At 57.3% G+C, this 27,960-nt stretch overlaps 1 protein-coding gene across 1 annotated transcript; it reads right to left on the reverse strand.

Moving 5' to 3' along the window:
- Window positions 1-3,059: 3,059 nt before the first annotated feature.
- On the reverse strand, window positions 3,060-27,057 carry LOC121287323 (ubiquitin-conjugating enzyme E2 R2-like). Its single transcript, XM_041205103.1, has 5 exons — window positions 26,596-27,057; window positions 9,449-9,535; window positions 8,123-8,220; window positions 7,799-7,933; window positions 3,060-3,537 (listed from the first exon to the last, which is right to left on the reverse strand). The coding sequence occupies exons 1-5, from the start codon at window positions 26,770-26,772 to the stop codon at window positions 3,321-3,323; spliced, it is 714 nt and encodes a 237-aa protein (XP_041061037.1). The 5' UTR covers window positions 26,773-27,057; the 3' UTR covers window positions 3,060-3,320.
- Between the last annotated feature and the right edge of the window lie 903 nt (window positions 27,058-27,960).

Genomic DNA, 27,960 nt, shown 5'->3' on the forward strand with positions numbered 1-27,960 from the left:
TTGTGACTCAAGTCACTACCACATCTCAGTCAAATTGATCAGTTCTGAGCAGAGGGCAACTTCACCAACTGAGCAGCACAGACAGTGGAAACTGCAGATTTACACCCGACAGACCACAGGATAGGAACCATCAGCCACTATTCGGAAAGGAGCAGGAGAGTTCTCAAATGCTTGAGCAAATATTTATCCCCTAAACATCAAGACAGATCAGCTTCCCATTCATTTGCTTTTGGTGGGATCTTGCCATGCACAATGTGCCTGTCACCTTTCTTACATTATAAGCTTGTTTAAAATATTTTGGGACATCCTGAAGTTAAGGTAGGCACTATAGAAATGCAAGTCATTTCTTGCTGGCTAATTAAGGTAACAATATCAAATATGAATTCCATCAGAACGCTTCAAGGGGCTGAATCCAGGCACACTCTCCTGGCAGGAACACCCACCAGCCAGATAGCACAAATCCCACTTGCTAAATACTTCAAATACCCTTGGGCAGATTTAAAAATGCATCTTGGAACAGGGGGGTTAAGGAGATTCCAGTAGCCCGAGGGTACTGAGGAAAACGAAACATGAGGTTGAGCTTTGCATCGAGTTGTGAGGCTCATGTTAGCAACTGCTTGGTGATCTGTTGAGGCTTCTGTCATATTAGCTATTCCAACATGAGTCCAGTATTGGGAAGGAGGAAGAGAGGGGGGAGGAGGGGTCACGCCCCCACTCCAGTATTGGGTGTAACAAGTCAGAATCAGCCTCAGTGATACAAGTACAAACAACACACACACAGGCTCCTGAAAAGTTCTTTATTAGATTTAGAAACAAAGAAATAAAAGACTTCAAAAAATCAAAATTCTGGCTGCAGCAAACATGGACTAAGCGACTGTGCACCCAGACACTTGCAAACGTTTCACCGGTTTCACACATTTAGGAGTGAGCTGCCCCAGTGAACAACAGCATCAGTGTTCGAAATCAAGAGGGAGCACCTACACCAGAGACACCCTCCCAATCCATCAACCACCCCCCCCCACCCCCCAATCCGCCACACCCCCCACAAAAGCCCCAGCTTGCTGTACAGTTGAGGGTTCTGGACACCAGAGAATGACAAACCAAATACTAAAACCTTCTAAGCACAGATTGCGAGGGGGACACTGGGATTGTCACCCTTGCTCTATGGACAGCCCAGCCTTGAGGCCAGAGCAACATCTCAAGGGTCCACTATCCCATCCTCTTGAATCTCCTCTCCCTCAGGGTGGGCCATGGTTTCAATTAGTCAGCAGCAGCTGACTGCAGAACAGGTTCCAGCCACCAGAGCAGAGTCTCATTTCTGCAGTTAGATATCCCACCACCATTTGGCAATAAAGGGCATTGCACAATGAGTTCACACAGTAAGAACTACACACCAGCTATCTGAGAGCAAATTATCCAAAACAAACAGCAAAGGTAGATTTTGGAACCTGTATTTACACCGACCTCTCCCCATTTCAGAAACCCGCTGCATGACACTGCTCACTCCCGGGCACTCCTCCCCACCCAGAGACCCTGGTCACACTTGCCCCAATGGGGAAAAATACCAAGCCGAAACTGCACATTTTTCTCCTGAAGGTGCTGACTCTCACTGGGGTACAGGTCCCCCTCCTTTCCTGAAGGTGTTGACTCTCAGTGGGGTACGGGTCCCCCTCCTCTCCTGAAGGTGCTGACTCAGTGGGGTACAGGTCCCCCTCCTCTCTTGAAGGTGTTGACTCTCACTGGAATACAGGTCCCCCTCCTCTCTTGAAGGTGCAGACTCTCACTGAAGTTTTGACCAGTACCTTATGCCCATGGACACTGAAAGGCCACTTGACCAAGAACAGACTCACAGCTCAGGCCAATCCCACAATGCATCACACCAGCCTTTAGAAATTCTAACAACCATCAATTCTTAAATTTACAAGTCAGGAATTTTCAACTTTACTAACTGAATCATAGAAAACAAAAGGTTTGTGCACTGGGAGTTCATGAAACGCCTCTTACCAGTTGCTGAATAGGAACTGAGAGTGGACGGGGAGCTGGGAGAATCACTTACAAAGTGTTAGAAGGCAGGAAAAAACTTAACGACTGGATTAATACACACGCTCTTTTAAAACAAAAACTGTGGCAGTCACAGGGCTGGACATCTTGTTTGTCCCTTTCAGTCACCACCTTCTAACCAGGAATTCAGCACGAGTGAGTTGGGGTTCAAGGTGACCGGGCACAGAGAAAGACTGCCGACAATCTCAATGTCAGAATCCCTTTGAAGGGGAATGATTCACCAAAAACAACTTCAAATTGAAACATATGCACAACCCCAAAACCTTTCTTTCATTTTCAAACCTGTGACTGATGGAACTGAATGTGTCACTGCAACAGCGATGTGAGTGAGTTAGGGTTAGGCAGGCTGGTATGTGTACAGTCCTATAGTATCACATTGCTGAAATCAGCCTTTACACTACTTTGGAAACAACTGCAGCTTTCAAACCAAGTGCAACCAGACCTGTAAGGAGCAATGGATAGTCAGTGGCAGAGGACAGGCGCAGACACAGCTCCACTTTATTCAGTGAGTTGGGTTTGGGGGGAGGGTGGGGTGGGCTGAGCACACGTTCACCCTGGAGAGAGAGAGAGAGAGAGAGAGAGAGAGAGAGAGAGAGAAAGAATGCCCCAAAAATCAATCCCTCCCCCAGTGAGAAAACCAGGGCTGATGAGGGGCAACTAAGTTTACTGACTGCACCAGTAGACAAATAACAATCCGGATTGAAATTCCCAATCGGCAGTTTTGGAAACAGGATCAGAACTGAAAGCTGACTGGGGAAGGGGTTGGAGCTTGAGCACCCCCCGCATTCCCCAAGACACACGTGGGGAAGAAAGGGGCGGACTATCAGGTAGAAAGTATCACCAGAGGCAAATCTTTATCAGCAAATTACATGGAGCGATGCAGCATTGCCCCATAAATGTTTCACCGTCGGCTTCAAAAAAAACAGACACAGCATCAGATACAAGGACAAGAATATAAACCAGCCCCTCCAACCCCCCCTGCGCCACCCCCCCAAAGCCAACCCCCTCCTCTCCCCCTCCCAGCCAGGAAACACTTTACTCTGGAAGATCAGTGTTCATGTGACACAGGCTCCAAATACATTTACTGGGGAGTGGGGGAGGGAGTAAGGATGAATATCACACTGTGGGCTTGGTCTCAGACCCAGGGCAAGAGCAGCCGTTGGCTCCTGGAGGAAGGAGGGGGGTAGGGGGGGGAGAGAAAGAGTGTGGGGAGGTGGGGAAGAGGATTGGCTGGTCACCCCCCTCCCGCCCAGCGTTGGTCATGATTCCTCGTTTCCTGAGTCATCATCATCGTCATAGTAATCACCATCGCCATCTTCATCATCATCCATATCGTCATCATACAAGTCGTCGTACAGCAAGTCTGAACTATTGTCATGTGGTGGGGCTTTAGTCTTGACACAGTATTCCGCCAGGGTTGTCGGTACCTTCACACCGTCCTTATCCGCTTCTGCCTTGGTGGCTAAAACCTGTTTTCTGAGAAAGACAAAAACAAACTGTTTCAGTTTTAGTGAAGCCTCAGGCCAGCAGGAGGCTGAACAGAATGCAAAATGCAGAAAGTGGCACAGAAACCCACCATTCAGCCCAAATGGTATCTGCTCCACACTAGCATCTCCGCCCTCCCTCTTCATCTCACCCCATCACCATGTCCTTCTATTCCTTTCTTCCTTGTGCATTTATCCAACTCGCTAAATCTATCCATATGATTCACCTCAACCATGCCCTGTGTGAGAATGTGGAACTTGCTCCCCACTCTCTGGGTAAAAGGAGTTTCCCCCAAATTTATTAGGATTTCAGTGACTCTCTTATATTGAATATCTCTAGTTCTGGTCTGTCCCACCAGTGGAAACAACTTTGTTGATTTGATAGGGGTAGATGTAAAAACTTCAATGGGATCACCTGTCAGCCTTCTCTTTTCTAGAGAGAGGAGCTCCAGTCAGCCTTTCCGGTTGGTTTGGTCTTAAGTCGTCCTTACAAATCTGTTTTGTACTTTAGCCATTTTCCTGCCATATGGAGACCAAGCAGGCAGGTAGCATTTTCATGGAGTCTGGAACACGGGATAGAGAAGGGCACAGTCACCCTGCACCTTGTCGGAGAGGCAGCATCAAGACGGCACCTCACCTGAAATCAAAACCCCCTGTGCTTTCTCAGGAGGATGGCCAGAATTTCAAAGAGGAGCAGGGGATTCTCCTAGTGTCCTGGACAATATTTATCCCTCAAATAATTCATATTAATAGAAAAGCAAAACATGCAGATGCTGAAAATCTGAAATAAAAACAGAAAATTGCTGGAAAGACTCAGCAGGTCTGGCAGCATCAGTGGAGAGAGAAATAGTTAACATTTCAGGTCTGTGACCTTTCATCAGAACTGAGACATGATCTCTGTTTCTCCCCACAGATGGGTGGAAAACCTGCTGGGTATTTCCAGCATTTTCTGCTTTGAATCTATAACTATAGTCACTTTTTGTCAGTTGGTCAGGTAAGTGGTGCATCTGTTGGTGGTCAGTTCCTGGTCCCAGTAGAGGCATCGAGGGTGTGTAGAGGACTGCAGCACGTGACACGTGTACAACAGCAGCAGAGATGAGCTGATGGAGAACAAAAACAGCCAAAGGAAGCCCAAAGTTTACCCAGCCGGAGAGATTATTTCCATAAGGGACAGGATTGATGGATGGATAGGAATGGGAATTGCAAGAGTGGGATTGTGCTGGCATGGGAGAGAGGGGATGAGGTGATAAAATTGATTAACTGCAGACAAATGTCAGGGACAGTTAGTTGACCATTCAAAAGCTATTCTTTGCACTAAAAATGAAGATTCACTAAATTAGAATGAAAAAGGTTTCAGAAAAGCAGTCAAGTGAATTAGAAGAACACATAAGCATTGATTCTATAGATGAAGATGATAGCAGTCTATACCCTTCAGAGTTTCGGCACAGTCCAACTCCAATGGGCAATGGTCATTAAACTCAAGTAAGTGCCAGTTAGAATGTTGCTACAAAACTGGAATCCTAAACAGCAAGTGCATCATGAAATAATATTGGTGGTTATGAAACAGTTTTCTTCGATGATGAATTCTTAAAATGTAAGCAAATTTCAAGGAAATCGAGTATTTATTCCTCCAATATATTGAGTTCATCAGATGTAAACCTACCTGTTCAGGAGAGTAACTTTCCAACTAGACACATCCGAACTGAACCAGGGTCCTCAGCAATGAAGCACAGCAAGCTCTGATGGAGGCCATTCAGCACATTGAGCCTGCACCTCCATTCAATTAAATCATAGCTGACTAGTGCCTTAACTCTACCCACCTTGGTTCCACCAGTGTCAGCTGTGGCTCAGTGGGTGCCTCTGAATCACAAGGTACAGGTTCAAGTCCCTGTCTAGGGCTTGTGCCCAAAACTCAAGGCTGACACTCTAGTGCAGTACCGAGGGAGTACTGCTCTGTCAGAGATGCTGTCCTTCAGACGAGACGTTAAACCAAAGCCCCACCTGCCTGATTGGGTGGTTTACGAGATCCCACAACACAGCTTCTATGAAGAGTAGGGGAGTTCTCCCCAGGGTCCTGGCCAATATTTATTCCTTATTCAACATCACTAAAAACACATTATCTGGTCGTTATCACATTGCTGCATGTAGGAACAAACAGACTTGCTGCATTGTTACTTTTCAAAAGGTTTTTGGAGGAATCCAGGTTAAAGCACTATATAAATGTAAGTCTTTCAATCTCAGGTTTGAAATCTTCAGCTGACCCCCCCACCGCCATCTCCTTCCCACCCCACAGATTCAACAGCTTTCTGGAGGGGTGGTGGGAAAAGAATTCCAGATTTCCATTCCTCTTTGTGTGTAGTACTGCTTCCTGACATCACCGAAAATGGCCGGGCTCCAATTTTAAGGTTCTGCCCCTTTGTTGTGAACTGCCCCCACAAGAGGAAATAGTTTCCCTCAATCTACCCTATTGAATTAATAATAATTTTTTTATTCACTCATGGATATAGGCGAAGCTGGCTAGGCCATTTATTGCCCATCCCTAATTGCCCTTGAGAACCAAAGAGAGAGCATGGGGCAAGCGGGTCAGATAGAGTGCGCGCGTGAGAGAGAGAAGGGGGGAGTGCGCGCGTGAGAGAGAGAAGGGGGGAGTGCGCACGCGAGGGGAGTGCAAGAGGGCAGGGAGTGCGCACGCGAGGGGAGTGCAAGAGGGCAGGGAGTGCGCACGTGAGGGGAGTGCAAGAGGGAGGGATGTATTTGTGTGTGCGCGCGAGAGGGGGAGAGGCGTGCGCGCGAGAGGGGGAGAGGCGTGCGCGCGAGAGGGGGAGAGGCGTGCGCGCGAGAGGGTGAGAGGCGTGCGCGCGAGAGGGGGTGAGAGGCGTGCGCGCGAGAGGGGGAGAGGCGTGCGCCGCGAGAGAGGGGGAGAGGCGTGCGCGCGAGAGGGGGAGAGGCGTATTCCCAGGCGCGCGAGAGGGGGAGAGGCGTGCGCAGCGAGAGGGGGAGAGGCGTGCGCGCGAGAGGGGGAGAGGCGAGCGCGGCGAGAGGGGGAGAGGCGTGCGCGCGAGAGGGGAGAGGCGTGCGCGCGAGAGGGGGAGAGGCGTGCGCGCGAGGGGGGGAGAGGCGTGCGCGCGAGAGGGGGGAGAGGCGTGGCGCGGCGAGAGGGGGAGAGGCGTGCGCGCGAGAGGGGGAGAGGCGTGCGCGCGAGAGGGGAGAGGGCGTGCGCGCGAGAGGGGGAGCGGCGTGCGCGCGAGAGGGGGAGAGGCGTGCGCGCGAGAGGGGGAGAGGCGTGCGCGCGAGAGGGGGAGAGGCGTGCGCGCGAGAGGGGGAGAGGCGTGCGCGCGAGAGGGGGAGAGGCGTGCGCGCGAGAGGGGGAGAGGCGTGCGCGCGAGAGGGGGAGAGGCGTGCGCGCGAGAGGGGGAGAGGCGTGCGCGCGAGAGGGGGAGAGGCGTGCGCGCGAGAGGGGGAGAGGCGTGCGCGCGAGAGGGGGAGAGGCGTGCGCGCGGAGGGGGAGAGGCGGCGCGAGAGAGGCGTGCGCGCGAGAGGGGGAGAGGCTGCGCGCGCGAGAGGGGGAAGAGGCGTGCGCGCGAGAGGGGGAGAGGCTGCGCGCGAGGAGGGGAGAGGCTGCGCGCGAGAGGGGGAGAGGCGTGCCGCGCGAGAGGTGGGAGAGGGCGTGCGCGCCGAGGAGAGGGGAGGCCGAGAGTGGCGTGCGCGCGAGAGAGGGAGAGGCGTGCGCGCGAGAGAGGGAGAGGCGTGCGCGCGAGAGAGGGAGAGGCGTGCGCGCGAGAGAGGGAGAGGCGTGCGCGCGAGAGAGGGAGAGGGAGGCAGAGGTGTGTGTGAGAGAGGGCGAGGGAGAGGTGTGCGCGAGAGACGGAGAGGTGTGTGTGAGAGAGGGAGAGGTGTGTGTGAGAGAGGGAGAGGTGAGCGCGAGAGAGGGAGAGGGAGGCAGAGGTGTGTGAGAGAGAGGGAGGGAGAGGTGTGTGAGACAGGGAGAGGGAGAGATGAGTGTGTGTGCATGCGTGTGCTTGAGCCAGAATCTTGGCTGTTTGAGTATAAGAGTGATGCATATTGCCAAGTGATCTTGCTTCTTCACTCAAATATGACAGAGCACAGCTCCAATTCTACACTTCATCACCTTCCCACATAACTGCAACTTTCTTCCTGGTGCCAGAGTCTCAGCACTAGCCAGGCACTCACTATATAATCACAGATCATGTGGAATCTAGAACAGGGAAGATTTTAAACAGCTTTGAACTCACCTAATAATCTCTGCATACTCTCGATCCTTTCCTTTGCTATCTCGCCATTTCCGGAACATCACTGAAGCATCCACATTAGCGGGAGAAAAAGTGTTTGGCTCATTCAGCAGCGAGATGACACTGAGAAGAATTGTCCTGTATTGAAAATCAGGAACAGAGTCACAGACAGGCAGACACACTGGGGGGAGGGGAGGGGAGAGAAAGAGAGAGAGAGAGAGAGAGCATGCACAGATGAGGGCAAATTAAACAAACAGCAGAAAGCACTGGCATGATTTGTAGCAGATTTCTCCAAAAATGATTTCACTGATTTCCAGGGGCCAGTACCTGACATTCTGGGTGGGATTCCATCTCTCAGAGGGGAGCTCTCCACTCTGGGGGTCATCGACTGGCGGATGCAGAATTGAAATACACACGTCCCCGTTCTGCAGGAGAAATGGAAAGAGATTATTCCCTCAAACCCAAGTACAAAGGACCCAGTCCCAGAGAACAAGCTCAGAGCTCCCAGCACCTTGACCACATAGACAAATAGAAGTAGGTCCTTCGGCCATTCGAGCCTTCTCCACCATTCAATATGATTATGGCTGATCCTCTATCTTAACGCCATACTCCCACTCTCTCCCCATACCCGTTGATGCCCTTTAGAGTCTAGAACTCTATTTCCTTCTTAAATATATTCAGTGACTTGGCATCCACAGCCCTCTGTGGCAGAGAATTCCACAGATTCACCATCCTGGATGAAGAAGTTTCTCCTCATCTCAGTACCAAATGGCCTACCCCAGATCCTGAGATTGTGACCCCTTGTTCTAGACCCCGCCCAGCCAGAGGAAACATCATCCTTGCATCCAGTCTTCACACTTATCTATGTTATACTGCATCTGCCATGTATTTGCCCAATTTGTCTAAATCACCTTGAAACCTCTTAACATCCTCCCCATTGCTCACGTTCCCACCTAGTTTTGTGTCATCAGCAAACTTGGAAATATAACATTTGGTTCCCTCATCCAAATCATTGATATATATTGTGAATAGCCGGGGCCCAAGCACTGATCCCTGAGGTACCCCACTAGTCACCACCTGCCATTCTGAAAAAGACCCATTTATTCCTACTCTCTGTTTCCAGTTTGCTAACCAATTCTCAATGCATGCTGATACATTCGCCCCAATGCCATGTGCTTTAATTTTACACACTAACCTCTTACATGGGACTTTATCAAAAGCTTTCTGAAAATCCAAATACACCACATCCATTGGTTCCCCCTTATCTATTCTGCTAGTTACGTATTCAAAAAACTCCAGTAGGTTTGTCAAACATGATTTCCCTGTCATAAATCCATGCTAACTTTGGCTAATCCCACTGATATTTACTAAGCATCCTGTTATTACATCCTTTATAATAGACTCTAGCATTTTCCCTGCTACTGATGTTAGGCTAACCGGTCTGTAATTCACTCTTTCCTCCCTCCTTCCTTTTTTAAATAGTAGGGTTACATTTTCCACCCTCCGATCTGCCGGAACTGGTCCAGCCCCGCTCCATACTGAGCCCAGCAGGTCAAAGCCCCTTCCCCCCCCCCCGGGAGAGCCCAAACTCTCTGCCCAACCCTATGAACCCCAACACTCACCTTCCCCCACCTTTTCAGGAGCCACTCTTACCTCATAGATATTCGGATGCCACATCTTAGTGAGGAAGCGGAATGCTGGTGGGGAGTACGGATAATCCATGGGGAACGTAAGCTGTGCCTAGCAGAAACAAATGGCAGTGGTTAGAGGGGTAGAGGCAGGAACATCATCAACCCTCAACTGAGGCATCTCAAACCCCCTCCACTCTGATCCCAGTATGAAGACAAGAAGCTGCTTAACCCCAGGACTCTTCCCAGTCACATCGCTCCCTAACCCCTCACCATGGAATCCTCAGCAATTTGACAGGATTCTCTGATGTTGGTCAAAGATTAAATCTTTGGAGTCAGGTCAGGTGTGCTCCCTCTGACTGAGACATGTTTAATAAGAGGCAAGTCATAAACACTTCCTAGCTTCTTGAACCACTGCAGTCCATGTGGTGCAGGTACAACCACAGTGCTGTTAGGGAGTTCCAGGATTTTGACCCAGCGACAGTGAAGGAACGGCGATATATTTCCAAGTCAGGATGGTGAGTGGATTGGTAGGGAACTTCCAGGTGGTGGTGTTCCCATCTATCTGCTGCCCTTGTCCTTCTAGATGGTAGTGGTCATGAGTTTGAAAGGTGCTGTCTAAGGAGCCTTGGTGAATTCTGCAGTTCATCTTATAGATGGTACACACTGTTACTGTGCGTCAATGGTGGAGGGAGTGAATGTTTGTGCTTGGGATGCGATGGGAATGCCATTAAATATCAAGGGGTGATGGCTGGATTCTCTTTTTTATTGGAGATGGTCTTTACCTGGCACTTGTGTGGTGCAAGTTTTTCTACAGGAAGTGCCCAGGATTACAGGACTCAAACACCAGTGCAGCCTGCAGGGCAATGAACGTCTCCTGATTACCAGCCACTGCTGTGGGTGGGGGAGGCAAGGTCACATGTGTCAAACAGACAACAGGCAAGGAAAGGATGGAGCTCAGTGACACCTCCACCAATGAGCATCACTAAAGGCTCAGATGGTGATGGAGGAAGGAGGGAGGGAGGGAGGGAGGGAGGGAGGGAGGGGGGAGGGAGCAGGGTCACACCTGCCAACTCCCTGTAACAATCTGACAAAACATCTCAAGTGACAGTCGACAACCTTCTGGTCAAAGGACAGAAACGAGAAGCGGATGAACCAGGAGCGGAATCAGACTGACTGCTTGACTACCGTCAGACCACAGACACAAAGGGTGCAGCTGTTACTCAGCAAGATCTGAGTGTTGTGTCCCATTCAGCCTGGGTGGACAGTGCGCCAAGCTGCACCAGTTCATCTGCTGCTACTGCTTTGCCAGGGGATCTGCTGTCATGGTTTGTCACACTCGTCAGTCTTGCTCCATCCTCACACATCACTGTAGCTCGCCTGCAACCACTCTGTGACGTCCGTCATCCAGCTCCAGCTAGGTAGATCCCTCTTTCTGTTCTGTCCACTTTGCCCTCTGGAAGAGATCTCTGTAGCTTTCCAGTTCCGATCAAACGCCTGAAATACCGACACTTTCTTTCCTGGATGCCATTTTTTAAAAGTTCTTTTCGTTCTTGCAATTTTAAGCACCTCTTCATTTGTCTTAGTCCTTTTATGGAACTTTTAGCAAACCTCTTAGCATTCACATTTCAAAATCCTTTATTGTTTTCCTCAGGTCCAGGAAAACATTCCCCCACCCCCTCACTGTTACAAGTTTGAGTTTTCTCGTTAACACATGCTTCATCTTTACAAGATTACTTCAGGCTATCTCTATCCTTCTGATTTCAGTTTCACATCGGCCAGTTTCTGTTATCATTTGTCCTAAATAAGCACAGTTAACTCCTTGTCCGGTGTGACACCAGCCACTTCAATCTTCACTCATTTTTTCTGTATTGCTTCTGATTAACATTGTTTTTGTCCTTTTGATGTTCTCATACTCAATTCTAGATTTTACTTTATCTACCATATTTTGTAGGGCCTCCTTCTGATTCTGCAAGTAGTGCATACCACAGTTCATTATGTTCTTCCCTCCAATTTTTACCCCCAGGAGTACAGCTAATCTTGAACATTTGTTCTGTGAACGGATTGAATAATTTTGCTGACAGTACACAGCCTTGTCACACTCCTCTGTCTAAAACATATCCAATTGTCCATCTTCTAACCTTGTTGTTATCCAGATTGTGTCTCACCTGGTTTTGCTCATCCCCAATTTCCATCACTCGCTATTTAGTTCAGTTAATTTACTCATACCAGCCAGGCTTAGGGCCTGAGAATCCTTGGATTCCCACAACACAGTTACTAAACAGCAGCTGGGGACGGACCAGTAGAGACTAAACCAGCAGGAGCAGTGGCAAAGCACCAGACTGAATTTTTAAGTGCATTATTTAAAGACAACCGGAGCTGTTACTCTTCAATCTCCAACTCAACAAACAGCTGCTGAATAATAATTGAACAGGAATTCTCAGCTGTTCATGGGGAGATTCCACAGTTTCCATCACTTGTACTGCTCTGGATCAAACAAAAGCGAGGACAATGTTTGAGAAACTTACTGGAGGCCCTCAGCCCCACCATACTAACCACACCTCATTGTAGAGTGCTGAGGTGCAGTTAGTCTGAATCAACATCCATAAAACAGATTATCTGGTCATTATCAAATTACAGTTTGTGGGATCTTCCTGTGCACAAATTAGTCACATTTCCTACATTACAGTAGCAATTTCATTTCAAAGTATTTGATTGGCATATTGGCAAATTAAATTAAAAAATCAGAAACTTAGAAAAAAGGTGGAGCCCAGATCATCAGTTCACAGTGAAAATAATACGCCCTCACCATCCAATCTGTCAGATATTAATCCCACTGATCTTCCTCACACTCACTGAGACTCAAGTTCCCCAATGTTTGAGCACCAACATCACATCATCTTCCACCCCCACTCACTCCGATTCTCGTCCTCACATTACCCCACTCACCCATTCCCCCAACCACCCCACCCCGTCCCTACCTCTCACTCACTCCCCCCACTTCCATTTCTACCCCCAACACACCCACTCCCTCCCTCTGGCCCCTTCCCTTTCTCCCCATACCTTCTCCACCCCTTCCCTTTTTGCACCACCTCTCTGTCCCCCTCTTCCCTTTCTCCCCCCCCCAGTACCCACCTTTCCGTTTCTCCCCCCCCAGTACCCCCTTTCCCTTTCTCCCCACCTCCAGTCCCCCCCTTTCACTCTCTCCCCCCTTTCCCTTTCTCCCCTTCTCTCCCAACCCCACCCTCCCTTTCCCTTTCTCCCCCCTCCGAGTCCCCCCCACCGAATCCCCCCTTTCCCTTCCCCCCCCACCCAGTCCCCCCTTTGCCTATCTCCCCTCACCCAGTCCCCCCTTTGCCTTTCTCCCCCCCACCCAGTCCCCCCTTTCCCTTTCACCCCCCACCCAGTACCCTTCTTTGCCTTTCTCCCCCCACCCAGTACCCCCCTTTGCCTTTCTCCCCCCCAGTACCCCCCTTTCCCTTTCTCCCCCCACCCAGTACCCCCCTTTCCCTTTCTCCCCCCACCCAGTCCCCCCTTTCCCTTTCTCCCCCCACCGAGTCCCCCCGTCCCTTCCCCCCCCACCCAGTCCCCCCCTTTGCCTTTCTCCCCCCACCCAGTTCCCCCCCTTTGCCTTTCTCCCTCCCCCACCCAGTCCCCCCTTTGCCTTTCTCCCCCCACCCAGTCCCCCCTTTGCCTTTCACCCCCCACCCAGTCCCCCCTTTGCCTTTCACCCCCCACCCAGTCCCCCCTTTCCCTTTCTCCCCCCACCCAGTCCCCCCTTTCCCTTTCTCCCCCCACCGAGTCCCCCCTTCCCTTCCCCCCCCACCGAGTCCCCCCTTCCCTTCCCCCCCCACCCAGTCCCCCCCTTTCCCTTTCTCCCCCCACCCAGTCCCCCCCTTTCCCTTTCTCCCCCCACCCAGTCCCCCCTTTCCCTTTCTCCCCCCCACCCAGTCCCCCCTTTCCCTTTCTCCCCCCACCCAGTCCCCCCTTTCCCTTTCTCCCCCCACCCAGTCCCCCCTTTCCCTTTCTCCCCCCACCCAGTCCCCCCTTTCCCTTTCTCTCCCCCCACCCAGTCCCCCTTTCCCTTTCTCCCCCCACCCAGTCCCCCCTTTCCCTTTCTCCCCCCACCCAGTCCCCCCTTTCCCTTTCTCCAAATCCCATTTCCCTTCCCCCCCAGTCCGCACTTTCCCTTTCTCACCCACTGCCATGTCCCCACTTTCCCTTTCTCCCCACCCAGTCCCCCCTTTGCCTTTCTCCCCCCACCCAGTCCCCCCTTTCCCTTTCTGCCCCCCAGTCCCTTTCTGCCCCCCAGTCCCTCTTTCCCTTTCGCCCACCAGTCCCCCCTTTCCCTTTCTCCCCCCCAACCAGTCCCCCCTTTCCCTTTCTACCCCCCAACCAGTCCCCCCTTTCCCTTTCTACCCCCACCCAGGCCCCCTTTGCCTTTCTCCCCCCCCCCACCCAGTCCCCCTTTCCCTTTCTACCCCCCCCCACCAGTCCCCCCTTTGCCTTTCTACCCCCCCCCACCCAGTCCCCCCTTTGCCTTTCCTCCCCCCCCCCACCCAGTCCCCCCCTTTGCCTTTCTCCCCCCCCCCACCCAGTCCCCCCTTTGCCTTTCTCCCCCCCCCCACCCAGTCCCCCCCTTTGCCTTTCTCCCCCCCCCACCCAGTCCCCCCTTTGGCCTTTCTCCCCCCTCCCACCCAGTCCCCCCTTTGCCTTTCTCCTCCCCCCCACCCAGTCCCCCCTTTGCCTTTCTCCCCCCTCCCACCCAGTCCCCCCTTTGCCTTTCTCCCCCCTCCCACCCAGTCCCCCCTTTGCCTTTCTCCCCCCCCCCCACCCAGTCCCCCCTTTGCCTTTCTCCCCCCCCCCACCCAGTCCCCCCTTTGCCTTTCTCCCCCCCCCACCCAGTCCCCCCTTTGCCTTTCTCCCCCTCCCACCCAGTCCCCCCTTTGCCTTTCTCCCCCCCTTTCCCTTTCTCTCCCCCCCACCAGTCCCCCCTTTGCCTTTCTCCCCCCCCCCACCCAGTCCCCCCTTTCCCTTTCTCCCCCCCTTTCCCTTTCTCCCCACCAGTCCCCCCCATTCCCTTTCTCTCCCCTAGTCCCCTCCTTTCCCACCCCTTTCCCTTTCTCCCCCCAAGTCCCCCCCCTTTGCCTTTCTCCCCCCCCAGTACCCCCTTTCCCTTTCTCCCCCCCAGTACCCCCCTTTCCCTTTCTCCCCCCGTCCCTTTCCCTTTCTCCCCGTCCCCCCTTTCCCTTTCTCCCCCAAGTCCTCCCCTTTCACTTTCTCCCCACCATCCCCTTTCCCCAAATCCCCCCCTTTTCCTTTCTCCCCCCCCCGTCCCCAACTTCCCTTTCACGCCCCCCCCGTCCTCCGCTTTCCCTTTCTCGCCCCCCCGTCCTCCGCTTTCCCTTTCTCGCCCCCTTGTCCCCCGCTTTCCCTTTCTCCCCACCATCCCCTTTCCCTAAATCCCCCCTTTCCCCTTCTTCCCCCCAGTCCCCCCTTTCCCTTTCTCCAAATTCCCCCTTTCCCCTTCTTCCCCCCAGTCCCCCCTTTCCCTTTCTCCAAATCCTCCCTTTCCCCTTCTCCCCCCCCATTCCCCTCCTTTCACTTTCTCCACCCCCCAGTCCCCCCTTTCCCTTTCTCCAAATTCCCCCTTTCCCCTTCTTCCCCCCAGTCCCCCCTTTCCCTTTCTCCAAATCCTCCCTTTCCCCTTCTCCCCCCCCATTCCCCTCCTTTCACTTTCTCCACCCCCCATTTCCCTTTCTCCTTCCCCAGTTCCCCCTTTCCCTTTCTCCCCCAACCCATTCCCCTCCATCCCCTTTCTCCAATTCCTCCCCTTTCCCTTTCTCCGCCCCCCCGTCCTCCCCTTTCTCCCCACGAAGTCCTCCCCTTTCCTTTTCTCCCCCCAAGTCCCCCCCTTTTCCTTTCTCCCCCCAGTCCCCCCCTTTCCCTTTCTTCCCCCGTCCCTTTCCCTTTCTCCCCGTCCCCCCTTTCCCTTTCTCCCCCCAAGTCCTCCCCTTTCACTTTCTCCCCACCATCCCCTTTCCCCAAATCCCCCTCTTTCCCTTTCTCCCCCCCCAGTCCCCCCTTTTCCTTTCTCCCCCCGTCCCCAACTTCCCTTTCTCGCCCCCCCGTCCTCCGCTTTCCCTTTCTCGCCCCCCGTCCCCCGCTTTCCCTTTCTCGCCCCCTCGTCCCCCGCTTTCCCTTTCTCCCCACCATCCCCTTTCCCTAAATCCCCCCTTTCCCCTTCTTCCCCCCAGTCCCCCCTTTCCCTTTCTCCAAATTCCCCCTTTCCCCTTCTTCCCCCCAGTCCCCCCTTTCCCTTTCTCCAAATCCTCCCTTTCCCCTTCTCCCCCCCCCATTCCCCTCCTTTCACTTTCTCCACCCCCCATTCCCTTTCTCCTTCCCCAGTTCCCCCTTTCCCTTTCTCCCCCAACCCATTCCCCTCCATCCCCTTTCTCCAATTCCTCCCCTTTCCCTTTCTCCGCCCCCCGTCCTCCCCTTTCTCCCCACCAAGTCCTCCCCTTTCCTTTGCTCCCCCCCAAGTCCCCCCCTTTTCCTTTCTCCCCCCAGTCCCCCCCTTTCCCTTTCTTCCCCCGTCCCTTTCCCTTTCTCCCCGTCCCCCCTTTCCCTTTCTCCCCGTCCCCCCTTTCCCTTTCTCCCCCAAGTCCTCCCCTTTCACTTTCTCCCCCAAGTCCTCCCCTTTCACTTTCTCCCCACCATCCCCTTTCCCCAAATCCCCCTCTTTCCCTTTCTCCCCCCCAGTCCCCCCTTTTCCTTTCTCCCCCCACCCCCGCTTTCCCTTTCTCACCCCCCCGTCCCCCGCTTTCCCTTTCTCCAAATTCCCCCTTTCCCCTTCTTCCCCCCAGTCCCCCCTCTCCCTTTCTCCCCACCATCCCCTTTCCCTTTCTCCAAATCCCCCCTTTCCCCTTCTCCCCCCCATTCCCCTCCTTTCACTTTCTCCACCCCCCATTCCCTCCTTTCCCTTTCTCCCCCGACCCATTCCCCTCCGTCCCCTTTCTCCCCCAATTCCTCCCCTTTCCCTTTCTCCGCCCCCCGTCCTCCCCTTTCCTTTTCTCCCCCCAGTGTCCCCCCCTTTTCCTTTCTCCCCCCAGTTCCCCACTTCCCTTTCTCCCCCCAGTACCCCACTCCCCCCCCACCAAGTCCCCCACTTTCCCTTTCTCCCTCCCAGTCCTCCTTTCCCTTTCTGCCCCCCTGTCCCTTTCTCCCCCCACCAAGTCCCTCCCTTTCCCTTTCTCCCCCAGTCCCTCCCTTTCCCTTTCTCCCCCCATACCACCACTCCCTCCGTCTCACCCCACCATTCCCCTTCTCCCCCAACCCCACCAGTCCCTCGTCTCTCACCCCTTTCCCCTTCTGCCCCCAACCCCCTCTGCTCCCCTTTCCCCCCGACTCCCACCATCTCCCCCCCACTCCCACCATCTCCCCCCCACCATTCCCCTTCTCTCTTCCCCCTTTCCCCTTCTCTCTTCCCCCTTTCCCTCCCCCACCACCATCACTCCCACCATCTACCCCTTTCCCCTTCTCTCTCTCCCCCCTTTCCCCTTCTCTCTCTCTCTCCCCCCTTTCCCCATCTCTCTCTCTCTCCCCCCTTTCCCCATCTCTCTCTCTCTCCCCCCTTTCCCCATCTCTCTCTCTCTCCCCCCTTTCCCCATCTCTCTCTCTCTCCCCCCTTTCCCCATCTCTCTCTCTCTCTCCCCCCTTTCCCCATCTCTCTCTCCCCCACCAACACTCCCTCCATCTCCCCCTTCTCTCGCCACTCTCCACCAGCACCATACCCTCCAATCCCCCTTCTCGGTCCATCCCTGCCCACCACCACTCTCTCCATCTCCCCCTTCTCTCACTCTCCACCTCCCACCACCAACCACTCCATCCCCCCCATATCCCCTTCTCTCCCCCACTCCCTCCATCTACCCCGCTTCCATCCACTTCCTCCCCACCAATCCCACAATCTCCCCCTTTCCCCTTCTCTCCCTCCACCCCACCACTCCCTCCATCTCCCCCCACTTTCCCACACCACTCCCTGCTCCCCCTCTGCCCCTTCTCCCTCTCCCCCCTCTGCCCCTTCTCCCTCTCCCCCCTCTGCCCCTTCTCCCTCTCCCCCCTCTGCCCCTTCTCCCTCTCCCCCCTCTGCCCCTTCTCCCTCTCCCCCCTCTGCCCCTTCTCCCTCTCCCCCCTCTGCCCCTTCTCCCTCTCCCCCCTCTGCCCCTTCTCCCTCTCCCCCCTCTGCCCCTTCTCCCTCTCCCCCCTCTGCCCCTTCTCCCTCTCCCCCCTCTGCCCCTTCTCCCTCTCCCCCCTCTGCCCCTTCTCCCTCTCCCCCCTCTGCCCCTTCTCCCTCTCCCCCTTCTCCCTCTCCCCCCTCTGCCCCTTCTCCCTCTCCCCCCTCTGCCCCTTCTCCCTCTCCCCCCTCTGCCCCTTCTCCCTCTCCCCCCTCTGCCCCTTCTCCCTCTCCCCCCTCTGCCCCTTCTCCCTCTCCCCCCCTCTGCCCCTTCTCCCTCTCCCCCCTCTGCCCCTTCTCCCTCTCCCCCCTCTGCCCCTTCTCCCTCTCCCCCCTCTCCCTCTCCCCCCTCTCCCCCCTCTCCCTCTCCCCCCTCTGCCCCTTCTCCCTCTCCCCCCTCTGCCCCTTCTCCCTCTCCCCCCTCTGCCCCTTCTCCCTCTCCCCCCTCTGCCCCCTCTCCCTCTCCCCCCTCTGCCCCTTCTCCCTCTCCCCCCTCTGCCCCTTCTCCCTCTCCCCCCTCTGCCCCTTCTCCCTCTCCCCCCTCTGCCCCTTCTCCCTCTCCCCCCTCTGCCCCTTCTCCCTCTCCCCCCTCTGCCCCTTCTCCCTCTCCCCCCTCTGCCCCTTCTCCCTCTCCCCCCTCTGCCCCTTCTCCCTCTCCCCCCTCTGCCCCTTCTCCCTCTCCCCCCTCTGCCCCTTCTCCCTCTCCCCCCTCTGCCCCTTCTCCCTCTCCCCCCTCTGCCCCTTCTCCCTCTCCCCCCCTCTCCCTCTCCCCCCTCTGCCCCTTCTCCCTCTCCCCCCGCTGCCCCTTCTCCCTCTCCCCCCTCTGCCCCTTCTCCCTCTCCCCCCTCTGCCCCTTCTCCCTCTCCCCCCTCTGCCCCTTCTCCCTCTCCCCCCTCTGCCCCTTCTCCCTCTCCCCCCTCTGCCCCTTCTCCCTCTCCCCCCTCTGCCCCTTCTCCCTCTCCCCCCTCTGCCCCTTCTCCCTCTCCCCCCTCTGCCCCTTCTCCCTCTCCCCCCTCTGCCCCTTCTCCCTCTCCCCCCTCTGCCCCTTCTCCCTCTCCCCCCTCTGCCCCTTCTCCCTCTCCCCCCTCTGCCCCTTCTCCCTCTCCCCCCTCTGCCCCTTCTCCCTCTCCCCCCTCTGCCCCTTCTCCCTCTCCCCCCTCTGCCCCTTCTCCCTCTCCCCCCTCTCCCCCCTCTGCCCCTTCTCCCTCTCCCCCCCTCTGCCCCTTCTCCCTCTCCCCCCTCTGCCCCTTCTCCCTCTCCCCCCTCTGCCCCTTCTCCCTCTCCCCCCTCTGCCCCTTCTCCCTCTCCCCCCTCTGCCCCTTCTCCCTCTCCCCCCTCTGCCCCTTCTCCCTCTCCCCCCTCTGCCCCTTCTCCCTCTCCCCCCTCTGCCCCTTCTCCCTCTCCCCCCTCTGCCCCTTCTCCCTCTCCCACCTCTGCCCCTTCTCCCTCTCCCCCCTCTGCCCCTTCTCCCTCTCCCCCCTCTGCCCCTTCTCCCTCTCCCCCCTCTGCCCCTTCTCCCTCTCCCCCCTCTGCCCCTTCTCCCTCTCCCCCCTCTGCCCCTTCTCCCTCTCCCCCCTCTGCCCCTTCTCCCTCTCCCCCCTCTGCCCCTTCTCCCTGCTCCCCCTCTGCCCCTTCTCCCTGCTCCCCCTCTGCCCCTTCTCCCTCTCCCCCCTCTGCCCCTTCTCCCTCTCCCCCCTCTGCCCCTTCTCCCTCTCCCCCCTCTGCCCCTTCTCCCTCTCCCCCCTCTGCCCCTTCTCCCTCTCCCCCCTCTGCCCCTTCTCCCTCTCCCCCCTCTGCCCCTTCTCCCTCTCCCCCCTCTGCCCCTTCTCCCTCTCCCCCCTCTGCCCCTTCTCCCTCTCCCCCCTCTGCCCCTTCTCCCTCTCCCCCCTCTGCCCCTTCTCCCTCTCCCCCCTCTGCCCCTTCTCCCTCTCCCCCCTCTGCCCCTTCTCCCTCTCCCCCCTCTGCCCCTTCTCCCTCTCCCCCCTCTGCCCCTTCTCCCTCTCCCCCCTCTGCCCCTTCTCCCTCTCCCCCCTCTGCCCCTTCTCCCTCTCCCCCCTCTGCCCCTTCTCCCTCTCCCCCCTCTCCCTCTCCCCCCTCTGCCCCCCTCTCCCTCTCCCCCCTCTGCCCCTTCTCCCTCTCCCCCCTCTGCCCCTTCTCCCTCTCCCCCCTCTGCCCCTTCTCCCTCTCCCCCCTCTGCCCCTTCTCCCTCTCCCCCCTCTCCCTCTCCCCCCTCTGCCCCCTCTCCCTCTCCCCCCTCTGCCCCTTCTCCCTCTCCCCCCTCTGCCCCTTCTCCCTCTCCCCCCTCTGCCCCTTCTCCCTCTCCCCCCTCTGCCCCTTCTCCCTCTCCCCCCTCTGCCCCTTCTCCCTCTCCCCCCTCTGCCCCTTCTCCCTCTCCCCCCTCTGCCCCTTCTCCCTCTCCCCCCTCTGCCCCTTCTCCCTCTCCCCCCTCTGCCCCTTCTCCCTCTCCCCCCTCTGCCCCTTCTCCCTCTCCCCCCTCTGCCCCTTCTCCCTCTCCCCCCTCTGCCCCTTCTCCCTCTCCCCCCTCTGCCCCTTCTCCCTCTCCCCCCTCTGCCCCTTCTCCCTCTCCCCCCTCTGCCCCTTCTCCCTCTCCCCCCTCTGCCCCTTCTCCCTCTCCCCCCTCTGCCCCTTCTCCCTCTCCCCCCTCTGCCCCTTCTCCCTCTCCCCCCTCTGCCCCTTCTCCCTCTCCCCCCTCTGCCCCTTCTCCCTCTCCCCCCTCTGCCCCTTCTCCCTCTCCCCCCTCTGCCCCTTCTCCCTCTCCCCCCTCTGCCCCTTCTCCCTCTCCCCCCTCTGCCCCTTCTCCCTCTCCCCCCTCTGCCCCTTCTCCCTCTCCCCCCTCTGCCCCTTCTCCCTCTCCCCCCTCTGCCCCTTCTCCCTCTCCCCCCTCTGCCCCTTCTCCCTCTCCCCCCTCTGCCCCTTCTCCCTCTCCCCCCTCTGCCCCTTCTCCCTCTCCCCCCTCTGCCCCTTCTCCCTCTCCCCCCTCTGCCCCTTCTCCCTCTCCCCCCTCTGCCCCTTCTCCCTCTCCCCCCTCTGCCCCTTCTCCCTCTCCCCCCTCTGCCCCTTCTCCCTCTCCCCCCTCTGCCCCTTCTCCCTCTCCCCCCTCTGCCCCTTCTCCCTCTCCCCCCTCTGCCCCTTCTCCCTCTCCCCCCTCTGCCCCTTCTCCCTCTCCCCCCTCTGCCCCTTCTCCCTCTCCCCCCTCTGCCCCTTCTCCCTCTCCCCCCTCTGCCCCTTCTCCCTCTCCCCCCTCTGCCCCTTCTCCCTCTCCCCCCTCTGCCCCTTCTCCCTCTCCCCCCTCTGCCCCTTCTCCCTCTCCCCCCTCTGCCCCTTCTCCCTCTTCCCCCCTCTGCCCCTTCTCCCTCTCCCCCCTCTGCCCCTTCTCCCTCTCCCCCCTCTGCCCCTTCTCCCTCTCCCCCCTCTGCCCCTTCTCCCTCTCCCCCCTCTGCCCCTTCTCCCTCTCCCCCCTCTGCCCCTTCTCCCTCTCCCCCCTCTGCCCCTTCTCCCTCTCCCCCCTCTGCCCCTTCTCCCTCTCCCCCCTCTGCCCCTTCTCCCTCTCCCCCCATTTGCCCCTTCTCCCTCTCCCCCCATTTGCCCCTTCTCCTTCTCTCCCCTTTCCCACTCCCCCACCAACATCACTCCCCTCCTTTCCCCTTCAGTCTAGCTCCCCTCCTTTCCCCTTCAGTCTAGCTCCCCTCCTTTCCCCTTCAGTCTAGCTCCCCTCCTTTCCCCTTCAGTCTAGCTCCCCTCCTTTCCCCTTCAGTCTAGCTCCCCTCCTTTCCCCTTCAGTCTAGCTCCCCTCCTTTCCCCTTCTCTCCAGCTCCCCTCCTTTCCCCTTCAGTCTAGCTCCCCTCCTTTCCCCTTCAGTCTAGCTCCCCTCCTTTCCCCTTCAGTCTAGCTCCCATCCTTTCCCCTTCAGTCTAGCTCCCCTCCTTTCCCCTTCAGTCCAGCTCCCCTCCTTTCCCCTTCAGTCCAGCTCCCCTCCTTTCCCCTTCAGTCCAGCTCCCCTCCTTTCCCCTTCAGTCCAGCTCCCCTCCTTTCCCCTTCAGTCCAGCTCCCCTCCTTTCCCCTTCAGTCCAGCTCCCCTCCTTTCCCCTTCAGTCCAGCTCCCCTCCTTTCCCCTTCAGTCCAGCTCCCCTCCTTTCCCCTTCAGTCCAGCTCCCCTCCTTTCCCCTTCAGTCCAGCTCCCCTCCTTTCCCCTTCAGTCCAGCTCCCCTCCTTTCCCCTTCAGTCCAGCTCCCCTCCTTTCCCCTTCAGTCCAGCTCCCCTCCTTTCCCCTTCAGTCCAGCTCCCCTCCTTTCCCCTTCAGTCCAGCTCCCCTCCTTTCCCCTTCTCTCCAGCTCCCCTCCTTTCCCCTTCTCTCCAGCTCCCCTCCTTTCCCCTTCTCTCCAGCTCCCCTCCTTTCCCCTTCTCTCCAGCTCCCCTCCTTTCCCCTTCTCTCCAGCTCCCCTCCTTTCCCCTTCTCTCCAGCTCCCCTCCTTTCCCCTTCTCTCCAGCTCCCCTCCTTTCCCCTTCTCTCCAGCTCCCCTCCTTTCCCCTTCTCTCCAGCTCCCCTCCTTTCCCCTTCTCTCCAGCTCCCCTCCTTTCCCCTTCTCTCCAGCTCCCCTCCTTTCCCCTTCTCTCCAGCTCCCCTCCTTTCCCCTTCTCTCCAGCTCCCCTCCTTTCCCCTTCTCTCCAGCTCCCCTCCTTTCCCCTTCTCTCCAGCTCCCCTCCTTTCCCCTTCTCTCCAGCTCCCCTCCTTTCCCCTTCTCTCCAGCTCCCCTCCTTTCCCCTTCTCTCCAGCTCCCCTCCTTTCCCCTTCTCTCCAGCTCCCCTCCTTTCCCCTTCTCTCCAGCTCCCCTCCTTTCCCCTTCTCTCCAGCTCCCCTCCTTTCCCCTTCTCTCCAGCTCCCCTCCTTTCCCCTTCTCTCCAGCTCCCCTCCTTTCCCCTTCTCTCCAGCTCCCCTCCTTTCCCCTTCTCTCCAGCTCCCCTCCTTTCCCCTTCTCTCCAGCTCCCCTCCTTTCCCCTTCTCTCCAGCTCCCCTCCTTTCCCCTTCTCTCCAGCTCCCCTCCTTTCCCCTTCTCTCCAGCTCCCCTCCTTTCCCCTTCTCTCCAGCTCCCCTCCTTTCCCCTTCTCTCCAGCTCCCCTCCTTTCCCCTTCTCTCCAGCTCCCCTCCTTTCCCCTTCTCTCCAGCTCCCCTCCTTTCCCCTTCTCTCCAGCTCCCCTCCTTTCCCCTTCTCTCCAGCTCCCCTCCTTTCCCCTTCTCTCCAGCTCCCCTCCTTTCCCCTTCTCTCCAGCTCCCCTCCTTTCCCCTTCTCTCCAGCTCCCCTCCTTTCCCCTTCTCTCCAGCTCCCCTCCTTTCCCCTTCTCTCCAGCTCCCCTCCTTTCCCCTTCTCTCCAGCTCCCCTCCTTTCCCCTTCTCTCCAGCTCCCCTCCTTTCCCCTTCTCTCCAGCTCCCCTCCTTTCCCCTTCTCTCCAGCTCCCCTCCTTTCCCCTTCTCTCCAGCTCCCCTCCTTTCCCCTTCTCTCCAGCTCCCCTCCTTTCCCCTTCTCTCCAGCTCCCCTCCTTTCCCCTTCTCTCCAGCTCCCCTCCTTTCCCCTTCTCTCCAGCTCCCCTCCTTTCCCCTTCTCTCCAGCTCCCCTCCTTTCCCCTTCTCTCCAGCTCCCCTCCTTTCCCCTTCTCTCCAGCTCCCCTCCTTTCCCCTTCTCTCCAGCTCCCCTCCTTTCCCCTTCTCTCCAGCTCCCCTCCTTTCCCCTTCTCTCCAGCTCCCCTCCTTTCCCCTTCTCTCCAGCTCCCCTCCTTTCCCCTTCTCTCCAGCTCCCCTCCTTTCCCCTTCTCTCCAGCTCCCCTCCTTTCCCCTTCTCTCCAGCTCCCCTCCTTTCCCCTTCTCTCCAGCTCCCCTCCTTTCCCCTTCTCTCCAGCTCCCCTCCTTTCCCCTTCTCTCCAGCTCCCCTCCTTTCCCCTTCTCTCCAGCTCCCCTCCTTTCCCCTTCTCTCCAGCTCCCCTCCTTTCCCCTTCTCTCCAGCTCCCCTCCTTTCCCCTTCTCTCCAGCTCCCCTCCTTTCCCCTTCTCTCCAGCTCCCCTCCTTTCCCCTTCTCTCCAGCTCCCCTCCTTTCCCCTTCTCTCCAGCTCCCCTCCTTTCCCCTTCTCTCCAGCTCCCCTCCTTTCCCCTTCTCTCCAGCTCCCCTCCTTTCCCCTTCTCTCCAGCTCCCCTCCTTTCCCCTTCTCTCCAGCTCCCCTCCTTTCCCCTTCTCTCCAGCTCCCCTCCTTTCCCCTTCTCTCCAGCTCCCCTCCTTTCCCCTTCTCTCCAGCTCCCCTCCTTTCCCCTTCTCTCCAGCTCCCCTCCTTTCCCCTTCTCTCCAGCTCCCCTCCTTTCCCCTTCTCTCCAGCTCCCCTCCTTTCCCCTTCTCTCCAGCTCCCCTCCTTTCCCCTTCTCTCCAGCTCCCCTCCTTTCCCCTTCTCTCCAGCTCCCCTCCTTTCCCCTTCTCTCCAGCTCCCCTCCTTTCCCCTTCTCTCCAGCTCCCCTCCTTTCCCCTTCTCTCCAGCTCCCCTCCTTTCCCCTTCTCTCCAGCTCCCCTCCTTTCCCCTTCTCTCCAGCTCCCCTCCTTTCCCCTTCTCTCCAGCTCCCCTCCTTTCCCCTTCTCTCCAGCTCCCCTCCTTTCCCCTTCTCTCCAGCTCCCCTCCTTTCCCCTTCTCTCCAGCTCCCCTCCTTTCCCCTTCAGTCCAGCTCCCCTCCTTTCCCCTTCAGTCCAGCTCCCCTCCTTTCCCCTTCAGTCCAGCTCCCCTCCTTTCCCCTTCAGTCCAGCTCCCCTCCTTTCCCCTTCAGTCCAGCTCCCCTCCTTTCCCCTTCAGTCCAGCTCCCCTCCTTTCCCCTTCAGTCCAGCTCCCCTCCTTTCCCCTTCAGTCCAGCTCCCCTCCTTTCCCCTTCAGTCCAGCTCCCCTCCTTTCCCCTTCAGTCCAGCTCCCCTCCTTTCCCCTTCAGTCCAGCTCCCCTCCTTTCCCCTTCAGTCCAGCTCCCCTCCTTTCCCCTTCAGTCCAGCTCCCCTCCTTTCCCCTTCAGTCCAGCTCCCCTCCTTTCCCCTTCAGTCCAGCTCCCCTCCTTTCCCCTTCAGTCCAGCTCCCCTCCTTTCCCCTTCAGTCCAGCTCCCCTCCTTTCCCCTTCAGTCCAGCTCCCCTCCTTTCCCCTTCTCTCCAGCTCCCCTCCTTTCCCCTTCTCTCCAGCTCCCCTCCTTTCCCCTTCTCTCCAGCTCCCCTCCTTTCCCCTTCTCTCCAGCTCCCCTCCTTTCCCCTTCTCTCCAGCTCCCCTCCTTTCCCCTTCTCTCCAGCTCCCCTCCTTTCCCCTTCTCTCCAGCTCCCCTCCTTTCCCCTTCTCTCCAGCTCCCCTCCTTTCCCCTTCTCTCCAGCTCCCCTCCTTTCCCCTTCTCTCCAGCTCCCCTCCTTTCCCCTTCTCTCCAGCTCCCCTCCTTTCCCCTTCAGTCTAGCTCCCCTCCTTTCCCCTTCAGTCTAGCTCCCCTCCTTTCCCCTTCAGTCTAGCTCCCCTCCTTTCCCCTTCTCTCCAGCTCCCCTCCTTTCCCCTTCTCTCCAGCTCCCCTCCTTTCCCCTTCTCTCCAGCTCCCCTCCTTTCCCCTTCTCTCCAGCTCCCCTCCTTTCCCCTTCTCTCCAGCTCCCCTCCTTTCCCCTTCTCTCCAGCTCCCCTCCTTTCCCCTTCTCTCCAGCTCCCCTCCTTTCCCCTTCTCTCCAGCTCCCCTCCTTTCCCCTTCTCTCCAGCTCCCCTCCTTTCCCCTTCTCTCCAGCTCCCCTCCTTTCCCCTTCTCTCCAGCTCCCCTCCTTTCCCCTTCTCTCCAGCTCCCCTCCTTTCCCCTTCTCTCCAGCTCCCCTCCTTTCCCCTTCTCTCCAGCTCCCCTCCTTTCCCCTTCTCTCCAGCTCCCCTCCTTTCCCCTTCTCTCCAGCTCCCCTCCTTTCCCCTTCTCTCCAGCTCCCCTCCTTTCCCCTTCTCTCCAGCTCCCCTCCTTTCCCCTTCTCTCCAGCTCCCCTCCTTTCCCCTTCTCTCCAGCTCCCCTCCTTTCCCCTTCTCTCCAGCTCCCCTCCTTTCCCCTTCTCTCCAGCTCCCCTCCTTTCCCCTTCTCTCCAGCTCCCCTCCTTTCCCCTTCTCTCCAGCTCCCCTCCTTTCCCCTTCTCTCCAGCTCCCCTCCTTTCCCCTTCTCTCCAGCTCCCCTCCTTTCCCCTTCTCTCCAGCTCCCCTCCTTTCCCCTTCTCTCCAGCTCCCCTCCTTTCCCCTTCAGTCTAGCTCCCCTCCTTTCCCCTTCAGTCTAGCTCCCCTCCTTTCCCCTTCAGTCTAGCTCCCCTCCTTTCCCCTTCAGTCTAGCTCCCCTCCTTTCCCCTTCAGTCTAGCTCCCCTCCTTTCCCCTTCAGTCTAGCTCCCCTTTCCCTTCTACCTCTCTCTCCCCCACTTTCCCTTTATCACTCCCACACCACCATCACTCCCACCATCTCCACTTCTCTCTCTCCCCACCTTTCTCCTTCTCTCCCCCCCCCCTTCTCTCTTTCTCTCTCCCCTCCTTTCCCCTTCTCCTTCTCCCTCCCCCACATTCCCCTTCTCCCTCTCCCTCCCCCACATTCCCCACCACCACCACTACTCCCTCAGTCTCGCCCACCTTACCTCCCCACTGACCCCTTTCCCCACCACTCCCCCCCCAGTCTCCCCCCCTTCCCCCCGTCTCCCCCCCTTCCCCACTCCCTCCGTCTCCCCACGCCCCTCTCCCTTCACCCTGCCCCCCCCTCCCCCCCACTCCCTCCGTCTCCCCACCCCCCTCTCCCTTCACCCTGCCCCTCCCCCCCTCTCCCTTCACCCTCCCCCCCCCCTCCCCCCCTCTCCCCCTTCATCTACTCCTCCTTTTCCCCCCAATCTCCTCCGTCCCCTGCTCCCCCACGCGAGGCCTCGGCCTCACCTTGAAGTAGCCGCCCTCATAGTGAGTGTTGGGTGGCCCGAAGATCGCCACCTCCCAGTTATAGAGGTCGGACTCATCGACCAGGGTGATGCGGAAACCCTCGACCGGCTCCTCCTGGAGGCTCTTCAGCTCCAACATCAGCGCCTTCTGGGAGCTGCTGCTCTGCTGGTGAGCCATGGCCACCCGGGCCGGAGCCGGGCTCCCGGGGCCGCCGGACCACCCGCCCGCCCAGCGGGGACAAGGGAAGGAGAGGCCGAGGCCGCGGAAGGAAGGAGAGGCAGCGACGCCTGAGCCGGAGCTCGGGCTTTGGGCTGTGTGTGTGCGGGTGGCACTGGGCTGTGTCCGGGAGGCCTCGCTTCAAGCCCCGGCCTCAGAGTGACTGAGCTGCCGGCTCTGAGGCCTCTCAGCCCCGCTGTCCGGGTACAATGAGCCCGTCAGCTGGGCCGACCAATCGGAGCACAGCCACAAAGTAGCAAATCATAATGTGTCCAATCAGCGATTAGTGCCGCCCTCAGCCAATCAGCGGCCAGGACAACAAGAGTAGCAAATCAGAAGGACCGCTCCTCCAATCAGAAAGCAGCACGAAAACTGTCCAATCAAACAGCCGCTTTTAACATCCGCGCGAATCAGAGCGGTGGGGAGTTCAGGCCACCAATCAGTGATCGTAGTGTCACGTGAGTTGAAGTGCGCCATGCATTCTGGGACGTGGAGTTCTCGCTGTCCAACACCTTTCAGCCCATCGAGCCTGTGCTGGCCCTAGAGGCCAATCTCCATTAGCAAGCCAATATAGATTAGGCGGATAAAAACAAAAAACTGCAGATGCTGGAAATCCAAAACAAAAACAAAAATAAAAATACCTGGAAAAACTCAGCAGGTCTGACAGCATCTGCGGAGAGGAACACAGTTAACGTTTCGAGTCCGCATGACTCTTCAACGGAACTAATGAAAAATAGTAGAGAGGTGAAATATAAGCTGGTTTAAGGGGGGGTGGGAGAAGTAGACCTGGATAGAGGGCCAGTGATAGGTGGAGATTGCCAAAAGATGTCATAAACAAAAGGACAAAGAGGTATTGATGGTGGTGATATTAGCTAAGAAATGTGCTAATAGGTGACATTAAGGGTAGAAAGCAGGATGAGCAAGGTACAGATAGCCCTAGTGGGAGTGGGGGGTGGGGGTGGGGTGGTGAAGGAATCGAAATAGGTTAAAAGGTAGAGATAAAACAATGGATGGAAATACATTTAAAAATAATGGAAATAGGTGGGAAAAGAAAAATCTATATAAATTATTGGAAAAAAGGGGGATCGGAAAGAAGGTGGGGATGGAGGAGAGAGTTCATGATCTAAAATTGTTGAACTCAATATTCAG

Source organism: Carcharodon carcharias, chromosome 14 (genome assembly GCF_017639515.1).
Source record: "Carcharodon carcharias isolate sCarCar2 chromosome 14, sCarCar2.pri, whole genome shotgun sequence".
NCBI classification, from domain to species: domain Eukaryota; kingdom Metazoa; phylum Chordata; class Chondrichthyes; order Lamniformes; family Lamnidae; genus Carcharodon; species Carcharodon carcharias.

Coding starts and splice junctions, on each gene's coding strand:
- LOC121287323 (XM_041205103.1), bottom strand. CDS start 26,772: ATGGCTCACCAGCAGAGCAGCAGCTCCCAGAAGGCGCTGATGTTGGAG. Junction 9,536..26,595: donor ATGAGGGCGGCTACTTCAAG/GTGAGGCCGAGG, acceptor TGTTTCTGCTAG/GCACAGCTTACGTTCCCCAT. Junction 3,538..7,798: donor GAGTATGCAGAGATTATTAG/GTGAGTTCAAAG, acceptor TGTCTTTCTCAG/AAAACAGGTTTTAGCCACCA.